The following is a 21,256-nucleotide window of genomic DNA, read 5'->3' as shown; positions in this document are numbered from 1 at the left end:
ATTATTATTTTCCTCTTTTGTCCTTTGATAGAAAACAGTTCCTTTCCTTCATTCTATACCACATTCAGAAAGTGCTGCCATCGCAGAAACAACCTGAAAACAACTATACAAATTATGCATTATTTAACAGCCTAAAGTGGCCACTCGCTTTAATGAACTCTTACATCACCCAAACATTGGCCTAAGGAATGTAGGAGTCTTGTAAATAGAACGAAAGTAAGATAATATTGCCCTTGAAATGTATTAAAGCCTAGGAAGAAAAGTGAGAATTTTCAGATTTTGTTATCTTCTTTTTTTTGAGTGAAATGAGATTTAAAAAAATACTCTTCTATTTAAACCAAAGGATTTGGGGTCAGAGAAGGAAAAATTGGAAGTGCATTTCAATTCTTTGTCTAAAGAATCTTGTTCCTTCCCAAATATAATTCAGGCCAATTTAGGAAATAGTTATTGAGCATGGTTCAGGATAGGATTTTGTGTCACATGTTGCTGAGTGGCAAGACACCATTCTTGCTTCATAAGGAGCTTATAAATATACAATTAGATAAATTGAGAAGAGAATTTAAAAAATTGAAAAGGTGGCATGAGGCTGTAAAGTAGAGGGTCTTGACTGTGAATCTAGGGATTTTGGGTCTAATTCTGGAGGATAAGTAAGAGCTATGGGATTGGTTTTTAGCATGTGTGTTTTCTGGTCATGACCCTTTTAGAAAAATGAGTCTGTATCCAAGGATAGGGTGGAGCGGGGAGAGAAATGAATTCAAATCTCAGAATGCTAGTGTGAAAAGGGATGTGAAAGATCATCCTGCTCATCCGCATTGTTTAGAGGAGGGCGTACGTGATACCCCAAGATGCTGTGATAAGGGAGCCCTTGGGGTTAACAGCAATGAAGGGGGAGTATGGGTTTCCCTATGAAACAGACCTCTGTTCAAATCCAGCCTTTGCTCTTTGAGATCTGAGAAATCCAGAAAGGCTGCCCAACCAGTCTTACACCATGTCCACCTTTTATGCTAGGAACACACAGGTGTGAGCTGTAAAAGTTAAATATTGCCAATTAAATGAGAAATTAAGTCCCAGCACCGTTCTTCCTCCTCTTTGGAGGAGAGAACTGAAAACACAGGCTCCGCCTCCCTCTGCATCCCTAACATGCAGAGCCCCTCGGGTGAGGTAGGGGCTTAGAGCAGGCGTTGATGGCTCCACTAACTCTCACTGAGGAGCAGGTCTCTGGAGGGAGTTTTGAACAGGTTAAGCCTCAGACGCTGGCAGAGATTTCCAGCTGAGAAAGTTAGACTGGGGAATGTGGCTTTGCGTCTCATCTCTTCTCTTCGGTTATGGGTATATTCTCTTTTTCCAAAGTGTTTTTCCCACAGCTGGCAATACGTGTTCCCTGTTTTTTTAACCTTCTTGCTCTAAATGAACGGTGGTTTTGTCTGTGATTCACAGGGTCACCGAACAAAGCATGTCAGTGCCTGAGCCAAACAAAAACGGCCTGTTTGATGGCTTGAACTAAGCCACTTCCTTTGCCCAGTTTTCTGCTCTAAAATATATAACTGAATGTGGGATTCCCAGGCGAGAATTGTTTCTCAACCTTGATGTTTTCATTCCACAGTAATGTGAAATTAAAAAAAAGAAACAACACGCGGTCTTTTTAATCCAAAACCAACTTTGAGAGTACACTGTATCCACGGTGCTGGGGTAGAAGCCTGGTACATTCTTGGCCATTGTTATTTTGCTGTTTGCACTGTCCACTGTTGTAGGCTTAAAATTAACCCACAAATTACAGGCACCTATTGCCGTCTGGTTTTAATATTTGAAAGATCCAAAAATTCAGATTACATGAAACAAATTTTGAGTAGAGGTATCGGCTCCCTATATATGAATACAGATATATTTTATGAATTAATAGTCTGTGTACTCAGAAGGGTTGCTTGCATAAACCATAGCATTTAGAACTCAAAGAGATGAAAACAGTTTGGATATATATTTTTTCATATAATTATCATTTAATCAAATTAATGTTTGATTTAACATTTGACCTTGTTACTGTCTAGCTCTTTCCTAAATGCATACTCAATTTTATGTATTTGCAGTAATACTGTGGACTTTGGTATTTCACTGTTTATTTATTTAAAAATTTTTGTCCTGTAATATATTTTCTTTTTTTAGCTTTATTGAGGTATAATTGACAAATAAAATTATACAGATTGAATATTTTAAAAATAAGAAAATTAGCCATAAATTGACAGAGGGAATGAGAATCTAGGGTAAATGTGTACACATGTTGTATCTTCACATTTGTGTCCTGTCCTATTTATTTTGGTGTTCCCTCCCCCTCCATTTGTTTTTATATTCAGCACTTTGGTATAAGAGTGACTTATACATCAAACAAGATTCTTGGACAATATTTTCCAACTCTGATTATGAAAATATGTAGATAACAATATATTTATAGACAATGTCAGAAACAGACTGGGGCCAAATTATTGGGAAATATGCTAATGCCCTGCAGCCTTTTACATCCCTTGCTCTTATGTAAGGTCATCATTGTGAAAACATAACCCTGCTCATACTTCCCATTATTGCAGTTGTGTTTCATCAGCTGTGTATTGCTTCTCAGCGCCTCATTAAATTGTAAGCAGAGAACATTTTTTGGTTTCCAGATCTCTTTCTCAATTAAATTATTCTGTTTCCAATATCCCTCATTATTAAAAGAATTTATATTGACAACAGCTTGAGCTAGGATTTTTCCATATATTCAGAAAATTTTAAAGGAGAAAGAATGTTGTTTCAAACCAAAAACAGAAATATATTCTCTAGGACATGCTCTGTTTTGGTTTAGGCACTGAAGTCGAAGTCGTTTAAAACTTGTAATTAATACTCTGAGTGTTCAGAAATGACACCGACTTTAGTTGTTATGTTTTAGCTTCATCAATTTCATCTTCTATGAACATATCCCATGATTAGGCTAACGCTATACCATTTTACTACTGAGTTTTGATGTTTTTTGTTACATGTGTATGTTATACATGCTACTTACACTTATGTGTTTATAGTTAGTGTCTTGATTTGTTTATGTGTTAGTTTTTTCTTTGTAAATTTAGAAATCTGCCTTTATTTCCGCTGGACTCATTTTTTTAACTTTCTTTTTAATTCAAAATTTCAAGAAAATGTAAAAGTAGAAAAAATAGTATAATGAACACCTCATATACCTATCATTCCAATATTTATAAAATCTAGTTACTCTTGTTTGTGGAATGTAAGTTCTCTGTCTTGCCTCCTTCAGGGTCTGCATTATTTTCGCCAGGCTGCTTGCGCAGATATGTTTCTCATCCCTTTTGAAAAGCTGTAAGTTGATTAAGACAAACTAAAGCATCATATGTTATTTATTGACTTCTGACTTTATAGGTTGACTTTATGTATTGACTTCATGTGTTTAAAACACCTTTTTATTAATACTCTGTAATTTCTAGCATATTTTTCCAAAAAGAAATATCCTTGAGAATTTGCTTAAAAATTGATTTCAAAGTTGAAAGACTAGAACAGTAAGCAAATTATTTTCAGATTTAGTAGCAGTTCCCATTACTCTGACCGTTAACCTTGTTTCCTGGCCACATTTGATTTGGTGTTCATGAAATATCCTTGGTCATTTGGAATTTGTGTAAATGAGACTTTTGGCATTAGTCACTCGTCCCAGGTGGCCTGATTACAAAAGGGGCTTCGAGGGCTCCCCTATTTGCCCTTAATATTGAGAACAGAGGAAAGTTTCTGTAGGACTCTGACAACATATGTCTTAAAGAAATATTTTTATATTTCTGTAGATGTAACTACGTGTTCTTGGCCTTCTCAAATACCAATGTCTTTTCTAGCTTTGCGTATTTAGCAACTTAAATGTCATCTTGTCTGAGATTAATATATTTCTAATTTGGATAGACAGAGAGAAAGAAAGAGAGACTTTAAATTTTTTAAATTTAGAATGAAAATGTTCTGATGCTGACCAAGTTTTAAGATATTTTTCTGTAGTGAGAAAAACCGCTTAGGCTACCAACTAGAACCTTCTAATATGGATGTAAGATTGTTTCTACTCTGCCACTCTCCTGGCTGTTAGTTCTTTGGAATTGCTTCAGCTCCTTTTTTTTTTTTTTTTAAAGTTAAATTTATGTACTAATACATTAGCTTTTAAAGATAAAACGTGTTTCTATGGCTAGAAGAGTAGGCTCGTTTTCATATTTCTAGAACAGCCAGATGGGCTTTCTTAGCCTCAGTGAGAGCCTGGCTCTTAATCCTTCCTAAGCATCTTCCTTATACTAACATGTTTTTAACCTTAATCTATGGCTTCTTATATAAGATGCTATTATTTGTAAAAGATGCCATTATTTGCCACATCCTACTTGGAAGAATAATATTAGAAGTCATTGAGTTGCTTATTTTTCTCAAAAACTCATCATCCAACTATATTATTATACTATGTAGGTCATGCTATTTAAGAGATACATTGATAATGCCCAGTGGGAGCATCACATCTACTGAATTTCCTTGCAATTAGTGGATTCTGATCTTAACCAGAAATATTCATTAAATATTTATCAGGCACTTATTGTGCTGTCACAGTGTTACAGACTGTTGTTGAGGAAACACAAAAATGAGTCATATGGTCCCTTCCTTCAAGGAATGTGTATTCTAATAGGTGGGAAGACTCTTCAGTGATAGAAGGTAGAAAGTGGTCGGATAAAATGCTTTGGATTCAGAGATTGAAGGGATCGGGGAGAGAGTATTAGTGAACTGACATTTAAGATGGGCCTTTTTCTCGGGTTTTGTTCAATTGGAAGGAAAATAAAGCTACCAAAGTAGCTTATGTTTAAAAAGGGGCTTATTCAAGGGACACGCCAGGCCTTACTAGAATTATGGGTAATCAGCCGTCCCTGTCTGATCCTCTGTCTTGTCTGTCTGTTTTTGTCTAGAGTACACAGCTCTCTCATCTTCGCTTCTCTCTCTGCACATCTTCCTCTTTTCCTCCTAGACCAGCTGCGTCTTCCAGATGCTTAGTTCCCGTTCATGCGTCAGTTTTGACAGACACCATCTCTGGCTGTGACTTATCCTGCCTACCAGTCGGGGTCCCCCTCATCTAGCTAGAGCCTGTATGTGTTGGTTCAGAACTCTTGAGGAAGAGGATGCGATTTATAGTTTGTTTCCTCTGGCTCTAATCAGCTATGGGGACAGAACTGCAGAGTTAAAATATGGTCACTAATGAGGACTCCTTCAGAGGGCTGGGGGCCGCAGGACTGCAGAGAGGGTAGGGGGTTGGCAGCCTCCTGACAGCATTAAACCAAAGACAATGAACGTGGAGTGCCATGGGGAGGCCACAGGGTGCCAGATTGTGTTTCCTGCTGTCTAGGAAAGTGCATTTTCACTGGGAAGGCGGTGCACATATGTACTTAATAGAAATGTGAGGCACACTGTGATAAATACCATAAAGCATTCCTAAAGTAGGAGAGAGGGATTAACATTATATTACACTGTGAGTGGAGGAGGCTTGTCGATGCTGGGGGACCCTAATGGGCTTGGGCATTTGATGTATTTGTATAAGGGTCTTATGTAAGAGTGTGTTTGAAGCACAGTGTATGTATTTATACAGTGGCTGATCTGTGTAGCTGTAATTTAGAAAGGGTTGTAGGGACTGAGGACAATTTGCTTTTCAAGTAACTGACACAGGCCTGGATTTGCTTATTTAAGTATTTAATAATATAACTATAGTTGTCAAAAGTCTTTTTATAAAAATAATCAAGAAAAGAGTTACTCGTAATTGGGGTTCACATAGGAAACATGTTGGAAAGGAGGGGACGATATAAGAGTTGGGATTTGCTACTGCTTGCTATATTAGCAAATTATTGGCAATACTTATGTTAGTAATACATATATTACGTGTGTTGGAAAAGATGCAAATGAAATAGCTAAAGGAACTCCAGATGTGTTTATTTCCTATGTTAAGATTTGAGATCCCACAAAGAAAATACAAAACCTTGAACTGATGCTTGTAATTAATTATGGTGAAGAGTCAGGGAGTTAACTAGCCCCGAGGACATTTGCATGGCTAATTATTTTAATTTTTATTCTTGCCTAAAACTATGAGCCATGCTGTGTTTTCAACACAAAATGCTCTTTTGTCTCCAGTCATATACTGGAACTGCTTCATAAAAAATACTAGGTATGGTCCTCAGAATTTTTATCAGAAAGATTAATATGTTTTTTCTTGGGTTTTTTGTCTTTTTGCTTTCTGAGTGGAGGGTTGCTTGTGTATGTGGTAGTCACTGTGATTAACTGGGACTTGCTGTGCTTGGAAGAAATTTTGTTACCTTGATTGTTGGTGTTCCTCACCCTTATTAAATAAACTGCCTAACTGATTGATTGATGATTGATTTTAAGGAAGATTGGCCCTGAGCTAACATCTGTGCCAGTCTTCTTGTTTTTGCTTGAGGAAGATTGGCTCTGAGCTAACATCTGTGCCAATCATCTTCCTCTATTTCGTATGTGGGATGCCACCACAGCATGGCTTAATGAGTAGTGCATAGGTCCGCACCTGGGATCTGAACCTGCAACCCCCAGGCTGCTGAAGTGGAACAAGCAAACTTAACCACCATGCCACCGGGCCGGCCCCAACCTCCTGTTTTTAGAACAGCAAAATTTTATCAACTTTGACAAATCCAAATTAATAACCCCTTGTCTCTGAATAAAAGTAGGTGAATCAGGTTGAAGTTACTGCTTCCATTTTCATTGGTTGGGCATGGGCAAACTCTGCATGGGATTTACGGGGTTCAGATTTCATAATCTCCTCATCCATCTGCATATTAACAATCGTCATGGTCGGCATTCTGGAGAGAGACGTTGAAGAAGAGGAGATGACACATACGATGTAGATTTCACGGTGGGAACTGAAAGTAAATTCTGTGTTTGGTTCATCATTTTTTGAAGCTCTCGTGATCTTTATGGGAGAAGCCCTGTCTTCTCTGATGTTTATTTGTCAGTATGCACTTCTGTCTGCTGGAAAATTACCAACTGGATAAGTTACTGCTCTGTTGCGTTGCGCCAGATAGTGCCATAGGAAACTGAAGGTGGTACACGATGCGAAGTAGAGATCATTTTTTCCTACTTATCAGTTTGCACCTTACAAACAGTTTTCTGGTTTTGAATTGAAAAGAAAAATGTGTGACTTGACTGTGGCTGCCACAAGGTTTATAGAAAACTGAACGCTCCTGAGAAAATTCTCAGCAGGGTAGTATTTCTGTGAAGTGGCAGCTAGAACCCCTTTAGAAAAATGCTGTAACTCACACTTTACTGCACATAAAGTCGCGTCCCTCAGGGCAAGCTCTCTAGTGTCATCGAGTTTATGACTCATGTGTGCTGTACTTTTGTGATGTAATAAACAAGGAAAGGTGGTGGGAGAATTATATTCCTGCACAAAGAGCCACTTTACCTTTCATTATATAGAAAAAAGCCATGGACATTAAACTTTTAGAGTCATTTTCAAGTTGAGCATTGTCTGTGACTGAAATGCATGCACGGAGGTGTTAAGATACTTAAGAACAAAATAACATAAAGTGAAGGTAGCTGTTCCCATTTGGAGCTAAGTTACTGGCAGTGTTTTTGAAGAATAACCCACTCTAGGATTCTGATTTATTCTTTTTCTGTGTTCTCATAGCGTATACCTCCACCACTGAATTTACCCCACACTATACTGATCAGTGCCTTATCTTTTTTGTTTTAAAAAAAATACACTAATTTTTAGAGCAGTTTTACATTCACAGCAAAATTGAGAGAACGGTACAGAGATTTCCTATATTCGCCCTTCCCCATCATATGCATAGTCCCCCCCCATTATCAACATCCTCCATCAGAGTAGTACATTTGTTACAATTGATGAACCTACATTGACACACCATTATCACCCAAAGTTTATAACTTCCATTAGGATTCACTCTTGGTGTTGTACATTCTACGGGTTTGGACAAATGTATAATGACATGTATTCACCATTATGGTATCATATAGAATAATTTCACTGCCCTAAAAATCCTCTGTGCTCCTCCTGTTTATCTCACCTTCCCTCTCACCCCTGGTAACTACTGATATTTTTACTGTCACCATAGTTTTGGCTTTTCCAGAATGTCATATAGTTGGAATCATCAGTAGGGAGCCTTTTCAGATTGGCTTCTTTCACTTCGCAACATGCATTTAAGGTTACTCCATGTCTTTCCATGGCTTGATAGCTCATTTCTTTTTAGTGCTGAATAGTCCATGGTCTGGATGTACCTTTTTTCTTTTCTTTTGCTGAGGAAGATTAGCCCTGAGCTAAGACCTTTTGCCAATCTTCCTCTTTTTTTTTTTCGCTTGAGGACGATTGTCCCTGAGCTAACGTCTGTGCCAGTCTTCCTCTATTTTGTATGTGGGTCATTGCCACAGCATGGCTGTCAAGTTGTAGGTCTGTGCCCAGGATCTGAATCCTTGAACCTGGGCTGCCAAAGCGCAGTGTGCTGAAGTTAACCACTACACCACAGAGCTGGCTGGCCCTGTCTACATTTTTCATTCGTTCTCAGTGCCTTATTTTTTTTAACTGATTTATGTCAGTGCTGGGACTAGATGAGTGATGCACTCACGAATCAGGATAAATAATATTGTAATGCAATATTTAAAAAATCAAAGTGCCAAAAAATCCACCATGTGCAAAATATCAACATTTTAAATAAAGACAGGATCATGGCAAGCCCTCTCTGCACATCACTGACAACCATACGCAAACTTCCCTGAATCCGTAACCCCCACTGGACATTATCATCTTGCTCTGAAACCTGGTTCTCCCTCAGAGGCACTGTTTCACCTGCCGCCTTCTCTGGTAGAAATTCTGTTCTCACAATCCTGTTAGCATTGTGCCTCGAGGTGACGATGTCCTCCCTCATTTTCACTTCCAAATCATTCTTCCCTTCTCCTCCCTAAACTGCCCCTCATCGCAACTGTGGAATATACCCTCTTGAACTAGGTCACCTGTCTCCTCTACCTTCTGGGGCCATCTGTAGACCTCTTTCCACCCCAGTGGCAAACCCGCTCAATCTTTGAAGATTTTAGCTTCCCGCAATCTTGGAAGGTTTTACCTACTGGCTTTCTGTCATCCAGACAACTGCTCCTTTCATGATTCTTAAGTGGTTTTAATATCTACCGTGAGGATCCTTCCAGTATTTCACTTTCTCAGTTCCTTGAGTTTTATTCCTCCAATAATCTTGCCTTCATCATTCTTCGTCAGCCAGTCTCTTCATTGGTCATATTTTAGTCCTTTCAATTACCAATGACTGTAACTCCTCCACAATCTTAATTTCAACTCTTACCTTCCAAGTACTACTTCTCACCTCCTCACTTTCTGTGATAACCTTTATGCCCAAATTCTGGAGCCCATAGCAGGGCTCTTTGATATTACAGCCTTTTAACTGTGCTTCACTCCCTTTCATGTTCTCACTTCGTTCCTGTTTAGATTTCATGGCCCATCATTAGAACCATTCCTTTGCCCACACTCTCAATTCTTTTAAATGCCTCTCTCTTCATTATCTGGTAACCCAGTAACTCTGTGAAATGCAAGATTTATGGAAAGGAAAGCCCATTTTAGAAATAAATTTTTATGTTTATATTTTTGTTTCAAATCTCTACTCGTTACTAATCATTAGAAGTGATTTGGTATTTCACACATATATTTTGGTTGATCCAGTTTCACATTTCATTCCAAGTGCTCAGTAAACACCATGATTTACTGAGAACAGTAATCACAGCAAAGGGCTCTAGTTAGTTACCAGGGGAAGAGATTCATGCATACAGATTTTTTATCTAAATGACACTCGTAATAGTGGTTGGATAATTTATTCTTATGTAAATTACTTTGAATAAAGAGAAGGGTTTTTATATAGAAAGCTTCTATGTGTCCTATCCTGTATGTAAAATGTTTACCTAATTGGTGAGATAGGGACGTGTTGAATTTAAGTAAAGGTAATATTATAAGTAATTAAGTAAGTAAAGGTATATCTACTAGAACATTTATTTAGGACATTACAGAATATCGTCCTCACGCCAGTTTACTTTGCATTGAAAATGACCCTTTGCTTGTAAGAGGGCCCCCTTCTTCTTTTCTATTTTACCTCCCCTGAAAAAATAAACAAACCTGAATGGATGCTTTAAAATAAGATAAAAGTCACGTCACTTAATGTTCTGAATGATTGATTAGGTACTTGTCACTTGCAGCTTTTTGTTGACCCTGAGTTTCTCAGGCTTGATCCAAATCAGCAGGCTTGAGGGTTGGGGGGATAGCAGGACTTAGGATAACAGCAGTGGTAGATCAGGTGCTGGCACATGCCAGCCCCTGCCGCACATAACAGTTTATCCTTTTTGTGTGCTCTCCCAGGTCTACCCTGAACTGCAGATCACCAACGTGGTGGAAGCCAACCAACCAGTGACCATCCAGAACTGGTGCAAGAGGGGCCGCAAGCAGTGCAAGACCCACGCGCACATTGTGATTCCCTACCGCTGCTTAGGTGAGCCGGCCAGCCGCGGCCAACCGTGTAGCTGGCACTGATGCCCTGGCCTTTGGGGATGAAAAGAAAGGATGCTCTAATTAGGTCAAATACAGTCATGTGCCGCATAAGGACATTTGGTCAATAATGGACCACATATACATCGTGGTCCCGTGAGATTAGTACCATATAACGTAGGTGGGTAGTAGGCTATACCATCTAGGTTTGTCTAAGTACATTCTATGTTGTTTGCACAGCAAGGAAATTGCCTAACGACACCTTTCTCAGCACGCATCCCATCATTAAGCGATGCATGACTGTATACAGGCTCCTCTGTCACTACATTGCTACTCTGTGCTGGACTCTATTTTGGACTGTTAAGGTGGCCTGTGTTCTGATAGTACAGGAGTAGTATTTCTGAATTTCCTGGCTCAGAATGAATTTACCCAGTGTGTGTGCTAAAATTACAAATTCTTGGACCAATCCCAGGACTGCTGAATGAAAATGACTAGTGGTGGGGCCCAGGAGTCCTAATTTTATCAAATTCCATAGGTGATTCTCATGTACGCTAACTATCTGGACTTGTAGAATTAGGGCCTTGTGTGTTTCTTCACACAGACATTGTAAAAGAAGGAACCTAATGTGGAGCTCCAACATTTTGCTGATTTTTTAAAAATCTCTTTCTGAAACAACTGACTACTCTATTTGGCGAGAGTTGGGGTATTGGAGTTGGTGAATTTATTTTTCCTGCTTAATTAAACTGGAAGAAACAGTTTGATTTCTAATGTTTAAATGTATGTTTCTCTCATAGCCCTCAAATTTTACTTTTTTATTTTAACAATTGAGTTTTATGTGGTATCATACTTTCTTCCTCTGGAAACAGTGTCATACTCCGTATTTAATCTGACTTGGTTATTAGTCTCTTCCTAGTTGATATTTTTATCTGACCAGGCTTTGTGGATATTGGCAATCATTGATTGGATAGCTAGCATCTACATGTTTTCCATAAGTTTATTCGTCAGTAAGATGGTTGTAAATAAGGACATAGAGATCCATGTATGGAGGCTGTGGACAAATGTTGATGTATATTCCAATGACTTCTTGTAAAAACTAAAAGGGATCTTTTAAAAAAGGTCCCAATAGCAAACTGAGAAAGTAAGGGTAATGAGGATTCTAGAGATCTGTATAATGCTTGCTCAAACATGTATGTCATAGAGCAAACTGATTACTCTTCATGCATGCACATAATTTGAGACATTGATAGAAAGCACTGGGCATTGGAATGAAGATTTCCTCTGTGGACTTACTGCTCACAATGTCATTGATAGAGAGAGTGGAAAATCAGATTCATAAACTTTTGATAATTCAAGAGTTTCCTTGTTCCTCCTTATTCCTTATTCCTAAATACTTTACAAAGCCTCTCACCCTTTTCTGTCTGACTGGTCAAGAAGTGAAGATTTAATAAGATGAAAATAAATAATGTTTAAATACTAGATACAAAGCTCTGACTTCAAGAAAATATAGGGATCAGCTGTCTGCAGGAACTGCGTATTTCAAACCAACTTAGTCGCTACACCAAGAGACCATATAATTCAGTACAAATAGGAAGTAGGTCACAAATCAGTTAATCACGTGGGCCAGGCCTTGTTAATGATTTGTGTCTTTAGTTCTCACTTGCCCACTCTATGAAATGTTTCAAATACATTTTCTTTATAATCTAAGCTCGCTGGAAAGTGGTACTAGATCTTTGCATGAGCATTATTGCCAATGACACCTGATATGACAGTCATAACACCTCATTTTGCTTAGATCCTCCAGCTTCATAAATCTATTTCAGAAGTGTGAGAATTGACTAAAAGGTAGAATCCCTATTAAGACTGTAATTCGTTACCGTAGCACCACTTAGTTGTGTCAGTTTTCCTTTGACCCCAAATCACTTGGATCCCTTCTGCCAGCCACTCTCCCTGCCCCTACGCCACGCCTCCCCATCTCTGAAAAGTACATCCCCGTCTACTCCTGTGGCAAGAGTGAACTGAAACTCCCAGGGAAAAACCACTGCGAAAAGGAACAAGAAATGTATCTGATGTCTTTAGATCTAAATATGAAGTCTGAAGATGTTATGCTAATGCTATGATTAACTGTCAAAATATTTGGTTTTATCGTGATAAACTGCTTTATGGAACCATTTGGGAAAATTCCATTCTAAGCAGTCTCACTTCACGGGCACCAATATTGAGAGTCAGCGAGGTTGGATGTAACTCACCCAGGGACTTAGTAGTAGAATCAGGACCGAAGCCCAAGATCTTTCGGTTCTCAATCCAGTGCTCCTTACGGTATTAACGAAAAGTTGTTTTAGAGCAAATAACCACGTGATTTACAAAATCGAATCACAGAGGAAAGACTGTGAACTCGAGGCAATCAATAACACCTTTTTAAAAACTCACAGTAGCGTCCTGCCTGGTGGCGTACTGGTTAAATTCACACGTTCTGCTTCAGCGGCCGGGGTTTGCGAGTTCAGATCCCACGTGCGGACCTACACTGTCAGGCCCCACTGTGGCAGCGTCCCACATACAAAAAACAGAGGGAGATTAGCATGGATGTTAGCTTAGGGCCAATCTTCCTCACACTCACACCCACACACAAACTCACAGCAGATGTTGTGTTCATAATGGAGACAACCATGACCCTGAAACAGGATAAATCTCCATGTGACAACATTTTCTACTTTATGGTAGTAATAGGCAGCGTTCTTATATATTACTTGCTGCTCGAACTGAAAATTACTGTTTAGCATTGCCATGAATACCCTCTGACCTCTCTGGCTGTATCCAAATATATCCTTTACACAAAAGAGATTATTTTCCTGAAGATAATTCTCAGAAAGGAGATACCTAGAAAGCAAAATAAGCTTATCTTAGACATTAAGCATATTAAAATTCAAAATAGAGCTTGAAGAGAGAAAAATGCCTGTTATGTCTAGCATGCAATCTTCTTGTCTTTTCTATCAGATGCAGGATCCGGTGTTACACTGGGTTATTTTCTCTAAATCGTGTATTTACCTTGGGCATACTTGCTCTACAGTATCTTGCATTCCTTGTCTAGATGGAGAAAGTATATTAGGTTACTGTTGCCACTTTCTTCCCATGGAGCAGATGATTTCCCTTGAGAGCGAGTTGGTTTTCTCATTTCACCCTTTGCTTTTGATTGTGCCTCTGGAACCACAGTGTAAGATTTGTCTTAATCATATGAACATTTTATTAATTATCGCATGTGCGATTCAAGCACCTCATTATCCTTGCTCAAAGAGAATATTTTCTTTGCAAAGCTTTGACTCCTTTCTTGCAAGGGAGTTGAAACTCCTTTCCACTTGAATGACTTGTCTTCATGGCGTAATAGATCCACTATTGAAACTGACACTTCTGCACTTGTCTATCCTGTAAAGGCGAGGTAGATTGCATGAGATAAATTACTGTTGACTTATGGGGTAAAATCGGGTTAATAACTTAATCCAAAACAAATAGAAATTAAAGAGTTACTACCTTAAATGTCATTCTGTTTCATTTTAGATTCAAGACTTTTCAAACAAAGAAGTAGTAATGACCAGGAAACTATTCAGATAGGATTAAACGAGAAACTGAAAGTAGTCAAATCATCTTCTTTTTGATTTTTAATTGTTCTAATAAAAATTTTAGGACAAGCATACATTGTTTTTTGGTGACTACTTTTGTCTGAATTATCTACAGCTATCTTAATCTTCTTTAGTGTGAAAAGGATATATTAGGTATTCTGACAGATATTGTACCAGAGTAGTTTTTTGGATTTATACCAAACAACCATTCTCTTTTTTTTTTTTTGAGGAAGATTAGCCCTGAGCTAACTGCTGCCAATCCTCTTCTTTTTGCTGAAGAAGACTGGCCCTGAGCCAACATCCATGCCCATCTTCCTCTACTTTGTATGTGGGATGCCTACCACAACATGGTGTGCCAAGTGGTGCCATGTCCACACCTGGGATCTGAACCAGCGAACCCCGGGCTGCCAAAGCAGAACGTGCGTGCTTAACCACTGTGCCACTGGGCCGGCCCGATGATTCTCTTGAGATGCATCATATAGCAGAACAATGTTCAAGAAGGTTACATTAGACTTTGCCAAATTTTAAGAATGGGGATCCTTGAGGGACATTTGGTCCTGTCTAAAATGTCTGTAAGACATTTGGGCCACACCAAAAGGTCCTTGACATTTGGTCCTATCCAAAACGTCCATGAGCACATTTGGTCCACACCAAATGGTTTTGGACAGGACCAAATACTAAGGATCTTTTGATGTGGACCCAATGTCTCCATGGATGTTTTAGACAGGACCAAATACGACCAAATATCAAGGACCTTCTGGTGTGGACCTAATGGCTTATGAACGTTTTGAACGGGATCAAATGTCTGCTGATCATGCGGGTGGGGATGGGAGAACATTTGTGTTGTAGACTTGAAGGAATCTTGTAAATGCCCAGCCACATTAATCCAGTGTGACAGCGAGTCAGTGCCTCTGGCTCCTCCGGGGCGCTCCGACCTCTGTATTCTCTAGATCCTACCGCTTACGAAGTCCTGGGAGATGCATGTGCTGGGGTTATATACATATATATGATGGGAATGATGCTTGATGAGCCTGGCCTCTGCACACAAGGGGGATGCAAACTCTTAAATGTTCTGTATTTTTAAGGATTGTCTACATCATGCTCTCATAAGGAATGACTAGAATCCCTAGGCGTTTCTTCTTCAGGGAAGGCTAATTGCTATTCTTGGAGAGACATCAGACTCCTTTTTCTGTGGCTTCCACGTGGGACCTTTGAATATTCCAAGTTAGTCATACTTCAAAACCAGTATATAGAGTCTGATTCTCAAATGTGTGGAAGAAAATATGCATGGAAGAGAAGCCTTACCAGTGTTTCTCTCCAAACAATGGGATTACGGGTGATTTTGATTTTATTTAAGCCTTCCTCTATGGACTTCTAGAATAAATAAGTTGCTTTTATCATCAGAAAAAGATGGACTAAGAAATCAGTACATGATTTTTGTATCCACCATCAGGTAGTAATGGTTGAAGAAAAGTCAAAGGCTTGAAAGGGCACCAAGAATGATTGTTAATTTGTTTTATTTATGGGTACTTGTGCTTTTTTTTTCTTCTTTTTTTGAAGATTGGTTCTGAGCTAACATCTGTTGCCAGTCTTCCCTTTTTTTTTCCCCCTCCCCGAAGCCCCAGTACGTAGTCATATGTCCTAGTTATGCAACCTTCTAGTTCCTCTGTGTGGGACACCGCCTCTGCATGGCCTGATGAGTGGGGTGTGTAGGTCCGCGCCCAGGATCTGCACCGGTGAACCCCGGGCCACTGAAGCTGAGCTTGCGAACTTAACTGCTACACCACCGGGCTGGCCCCTGGATGGCTGTGCTTTATGAGCTTTATAAAGTAATGATAACTTCTTAGGGGAAAACATTTTATTTTTAAAAACACCGTGCTGCCAAATTAGAAGAGTATGTGTCCATTCTTACCTTCTACCAAATTTAAGCTTCCAGCTTGATTTGCTTTCTTAAGTTGAAAGGCTTGTGTTTTGTTTTTCATAAATCAAATTTTAAAAAGAAAAACTTACTGGTTTTTGTTGACCCTAATTCTAATTTAGATTCATTTTCTTATTTTAACGATTGTACCTCCTGTTATGTCTTCTTTCTGGGACTTTTAACACCTTTTGTAAGGTCTCTGATAGCGTGAATGATTTACTTAGTTAACTGTTTAATTTTGTCTGTTTTTACTGCAGATAGGTTTCAAGAGTCATTAAGTCTCATGAGTCATTAAAAAGAGAAACAACAACTTTTGAGAATTTGCTGTCATGCCCTATGGGTGTGCTCTGTTGTCAGTGTTTCACTGCAACACAAAATTTGTGAGCATAGGTCTTAGACGACAGATGAAACAAGGGAATCTCAGTTTATTTGGCCTCATATTGTTCCCGTGCTTCTCAGGAATGCATTGAAAAGTGAATGGTCAGGTTAATAGGCATCTCATTTGTAATACGTGCTAAGAATTGCAATTGTGTACTTCAAATTCTCTGATTACAAAAGTAATACACGTTCATTGTACAAATTTTAGAAAATGGGGCCACTACTAAGAAATAATAAACAAAACCATTTGGCTTCCTTTCAGTCTATATTTTTTTGCATATATATTGTGCTTTTATTATTTTTAACAGTTATATAATTCTGTGCCTCCTGTTTGTGACCTGCTTTTTTTCACCTAACACTCTTTTGATGCTTTGTTTATGAAATTAAATATTCTTTAAAAGCACAATTTTTAATCTAGCATTAACAGCAGACAGTATAATGTGTTTATTCCTTATTTTTGGCAGTTAGATTGTTTCCTTTGTTTTGTTGTGGTGGTGGTTGTAAATGATACTGGGATAAACATCATAATAGATACATTTGCATCCATTTGATTTTTACAAGCAATTATTACCTGAAGGCCTTGCAAATGTTATAGTTACTTTAATAAAATATATGTGCTGTTTCATTGTATATATTAAAACATGGAGAAATTTTTAATACTGATTTGTGATCCCAAGTTTAATGTAAGGATAGATACCTCTGCATTTAGACCTGATGTTTTTTATTGATAATGAGTAAAAAGCATTCATGCTTTCTATTATTAATAATAAAGGGACTAGTTGAAATATTTTTTTCTCTAAATTTCCAGCTTGAGAAATAGTCAGTTGACTTCATGGAGAAATAAGTCCTACAAAAATAACTAATAAAATATGTAATTTATATATTCATTGCATAAGTATTTATTGACTACCAACCTGTACTTGACCCTGGAGGTAGGTGAAATGTGGTCCCTCCTTCGGACTTTAGTAGGTATGGGGATTCTAGCTGAGGAATTTAAGGAAGACTTGGCAAGAAGTAGTATTTGAGCCAAGATTTCAAGGACAGGGGGCAAGAATGGAGATGTATTTTAGTTATTTAGACAAAAGGTAAGAAAAGTCCTGAAGGTGGGACCTTAAAGAGTGTGTATAGAACATGGCTCACTTTTTTCAGGAAGAAGAGGTCATTGGTCATAATAAGGGTAGTAGTTTTTAAAAAGCATTAGTGTTTTTTCCATTCACTTAGAATAGATACTGTGTTACCATTTTTAATCTAAATAATTATTTTCAGGCTGGCATTGAATATATACCTCGTTTCTTTTATGTATATACACGTGGTACTTGACTTTTTTTTTTGGCAACTGAGGGTAGAATTTTTGAGAATAGGAAACATTTTTAAGCTAATCATTGAATCATTAAAAAAAGGTGAGTAGAAACTCAGGACTCACCTGCTGCTCTGGTTGCCATTTTTATATGAAATACCAGCCCTGTTTGAGTTATGTATATGTATTGTGGCTCTCTCCAAGAGACACTGGGATACTAAAACCAAAAAAATGGAGATTATTACAGGTACTCCATACAAGTGAGTTCTGATCTCCGTAAGTTATTGTTTGCTTTTATAATGAACAGCTAAACTCATGAAAAGCATATTCTCTGTTTAATTTCTTTTATATTACTTTTAGATTTTTTTTCCATGTATAGAGAAAAGAGAGAGGGAGACAGACCAGATGCTGGCATCCAAGAAGCAAAAAAAGGCCCATGTAACTTAAATTTCACATGGTCACATTTTCACCTACTTTATAAAAGAAGACAAAAATGATTTTAGGTTTAATAACATGTCCGCTGAATAGAGTGGATATATATTATTTTGAGTTTTTAATTTCTCTCTCTCTCTGTTTGAGATTGGTCCCGTTTTATCGCGTCTCATGGTCTGAAACATTTACTTTTCTGTGCCAACCAGTGAATAGCTACTTCCTGGTTACATCCGCCTAGTTCAGTCTTGGAAATTATTAGCTTGCTGTTTCCACGTAAATTTAACATGAAGAACCATAATGTTTCCAGCTAAGCTCAAACTCTGTCTTTTGTCATGGAATTTTCTCTTTTTTTCTGGTGTAGATAAATGATTACAAGTGAGTATGGTGGGGAATCAAGAAAGAAATTACCTTTCATCAAAGTTCTCTTCTTATTCTGGCAACTTCTGAACATCTTTTTCAGGCCATGAGTTGCTTGTCATGGCCTCCTACCCCCAGTAGAGAAAGGAAACTGATTTTCCCGTTTGTCTTTAGAACTCATTTCTCATCATGTTATTTCCCAAAACAAATATAACACTTGAAAGCTTTTCTTGATTGTGTTTACTCTTCTAGCCAGCAGATAGCTTTCCAAAGGGCTATAGTGGAAAATACAATTTGTGTATGACAATTATGCAAGATTTGTGGGGTTTAGAAACGGCCCCATGTTTTATGCCACGTGGATAATTATAACCAGATGAAGAATATAAAATGTAAGGGAAAAGTTTAGAGTAGTACAGACAGCTCTAAATTAAGGATTTAATTTTAATTTTAATTTCTAGGGTTTTTTGGGGCAGGAGAGTAGCTTAAACTCAGTATAAAAACTAGAATTCACTGAAATTAACTTATGCTCTTGCCATGAAACCCTAGTTTTCATTATATTTTAATTAGTGAACTACATTTTAAAAGTTATGTAAATAATATGTTAAATATATTAGACAGACTTAATGCCATCACAAATTATAGGAAATTTTTTGTTTTGTTTGAGGAAGATTAGCTCTGAGCTAACTGCTGCCAATCCTCCTCTTTTTGCTGAGGAAGACTGGCCCTCAGCTAACATCCGTGCCCATCTTTCTCTGCTTTATCTGTGGGATGCCTACCACAGCGTGGCTTGCCAATCGGTGCCGTGTCCGCACCTGGGATCCGAACCCGTGAACCCCGGGCCGCCGAGCGGAACATGAGCACTTTAACCGCTGCACCACTGGGCCAGCCCTAAATTATAGGAAATTTTTGATGTATTTTTTCCCTCGGAAAAGGACTGAGAAATGCTTTTTGTGGTCTTAAAAATTTTCAGTTTTAATACTGTGAATTAGGTACAGCATGTCTTCATAATATCCGCAAATAGTACCCATTAAAGTATAACTGTATGTATTACGACGGGAAGAGTTAATTACATCAAGAATACTGAAGTCAAATTAGGGAAAATAATTTTTCTCAGATACTTTAATACATTTCAGAAAAATAATTTGACGTGTATGTTTAATGAAAGAGGACTAAAAGGCACTGAGAAAAAATATGCATAAAAAAGCATCATGAATGTAAGAAATGACATAAAGATGACAGTGAATCTAAAGCCTGAGTTAAGATGCATTTTAATTTCAGTATCAAAGGATGTTATGAAATGTTCAAATTTTAATGCTTGACATAGAAGGCTCTCAATATGTTTTGCTGTGGAGTCTGGGGATAAATTCTGTTTTCTTTCTTTTTTATCAGTGTAGTCACTGAGTGGCTTCATTTCCCTCTCTTCCACATCCCTTGATAAATTTCAGCTCTTGCTGGTGAGGCATCCCAGGAGTCTTTCTTTCTTTTTTTTTTTTTTCCTGTCAGCGAGTCCTCAGCTTTAGCTTTGAAACCTGATGGTGAAGGGAAGTCCCCAGGCAACAGCTGTGCAGCCGTCTGGAGAGCAGCCAGTCCAGATTGGGGAGGCTCCCAGGAAGGAGGTCTCCAGGAAAAAAACAGCACTGATACATTACCTGATGGCCCTGCCTGACCTTAGAGTGGTTTCGGAGTTCTGTTGCAGAGTAAATGAAATGAATTTTAAAATGGGGCAAGTATTAACTTGAGAAGAAGAAAAACCAAAATTTTAAAAATGAGAAAAAGTTGTAAGATGAAAAGAAAGAATGCATTATTGCCCAAGTCTCAGCAATATTGGCATAGTCATGATACAGATACCATATACATGATAGAACTATCCTGGACGGATGGTGGGATTGGAAAGGGGGCGGGGTCAAGTGTGAAATTTCACCTTCCATTGTAGGAAGACCTAAAATGGAAAAATGAAAAAATTACTATGTAAGCACAGTTTAGAAATATGGGGGTATGTAACAGAAGAGACAGCTTCATGAGATGGCAGTGAATGATTTTTATTATTTCTTGCTGTGGAGAAATTTATCAAGTGGGTCTATGGCAGGAAGAAGTTGAGTTTCAGGCTTCCAGGCATTTTTTTTTTTTAATTTCTTTAAAGATTACAAGTTGCAAGTCAAGTTGCTGTGGAAGGAGTGTCCTTATTTAGCTGTCTCACTGTGAGTTGTATAAACCAAAACAGACAATAGAGATGGGCTTGTTGTGTATTACATGTCGACTTTACAAGATGTTTGCTTTTTCTTGGGTGTAACCTATGACTATTAATATATAAAATTATCTTTTTCACCTATGTATCAGAATTTGGGGCAGAATTTCACTATTTTAGATGTTGTCCAGGTTTGTAGTTGGGGTCATTTTTACTCTGGAAACTGTGATAGGTGTTTGTTTGGGGACCCAAAGTCGACATGATCAAAATTAGACTCCTGTTCCCTGGAAGTTCTTCCCTAACCACAAATCCATTTAAATTCCCAATCCTGACTCATAATTCATTTCTGACCAGATGGTATGGACTTTTTATGTAAGTAAAATGAGGGATTGCTGTAAGAATAGGAGTTATGGAGACGGAAGTGTGAGCTAGAGCATACAGTAGAAGCTTCTTGAAAGAGGGTGAGGCATGGTATGGATCCTAAGGTGTATGTAGAGAAGAGGAAAAGATATGAATTAGAAAATAT

At 38.1% G+C, this 21,256-nt stretch overlaps 1 protein-coding gene across 6 annotated transcripts in view; it reads left to right on the top strand.

Moving 5' to 3' along the window:
• APP (amyloid beta precursor protein) overlaps positions 1-21,256 on the top strand; it is a 253,740-nt gene that overhangs the window by 68,230 nt on the left and 164,254 nt on the right. For all 6 annotated transcript variants that reach the window (XM_014859018.3, XM_014859014.3, XM_014859016.3 and 3 more), the window contains exon 3: positions 10,427-10,556. In XM_014859018.3, the coding sequence (XP_014714504.3) occupies positions 10,427-10,556 (130 nt within the window). The remainder of the gene's footprint in view (positions 1-10,426; positions 10,557-21,256) is intronic.

This window comes from Equus asinus, chromosome 18 (assembly GCF_041296235.1).
Source record: "Equus asinus isolate D_3611 breed Donkey chromosome 18, EquAss-T2T_v2, whole genome shotgun sequence".
Classification (NCBI taxonomy): Eukaryota; Metazoa; Chordata; class Mammalia; order Perissodactyla; family Equidae; genus Equus; species Equus asinus.
Note: the sequence above shows the minus strand (reverse complement) of the source record. Positions and strands in the feature narration are given on the sequence as shown.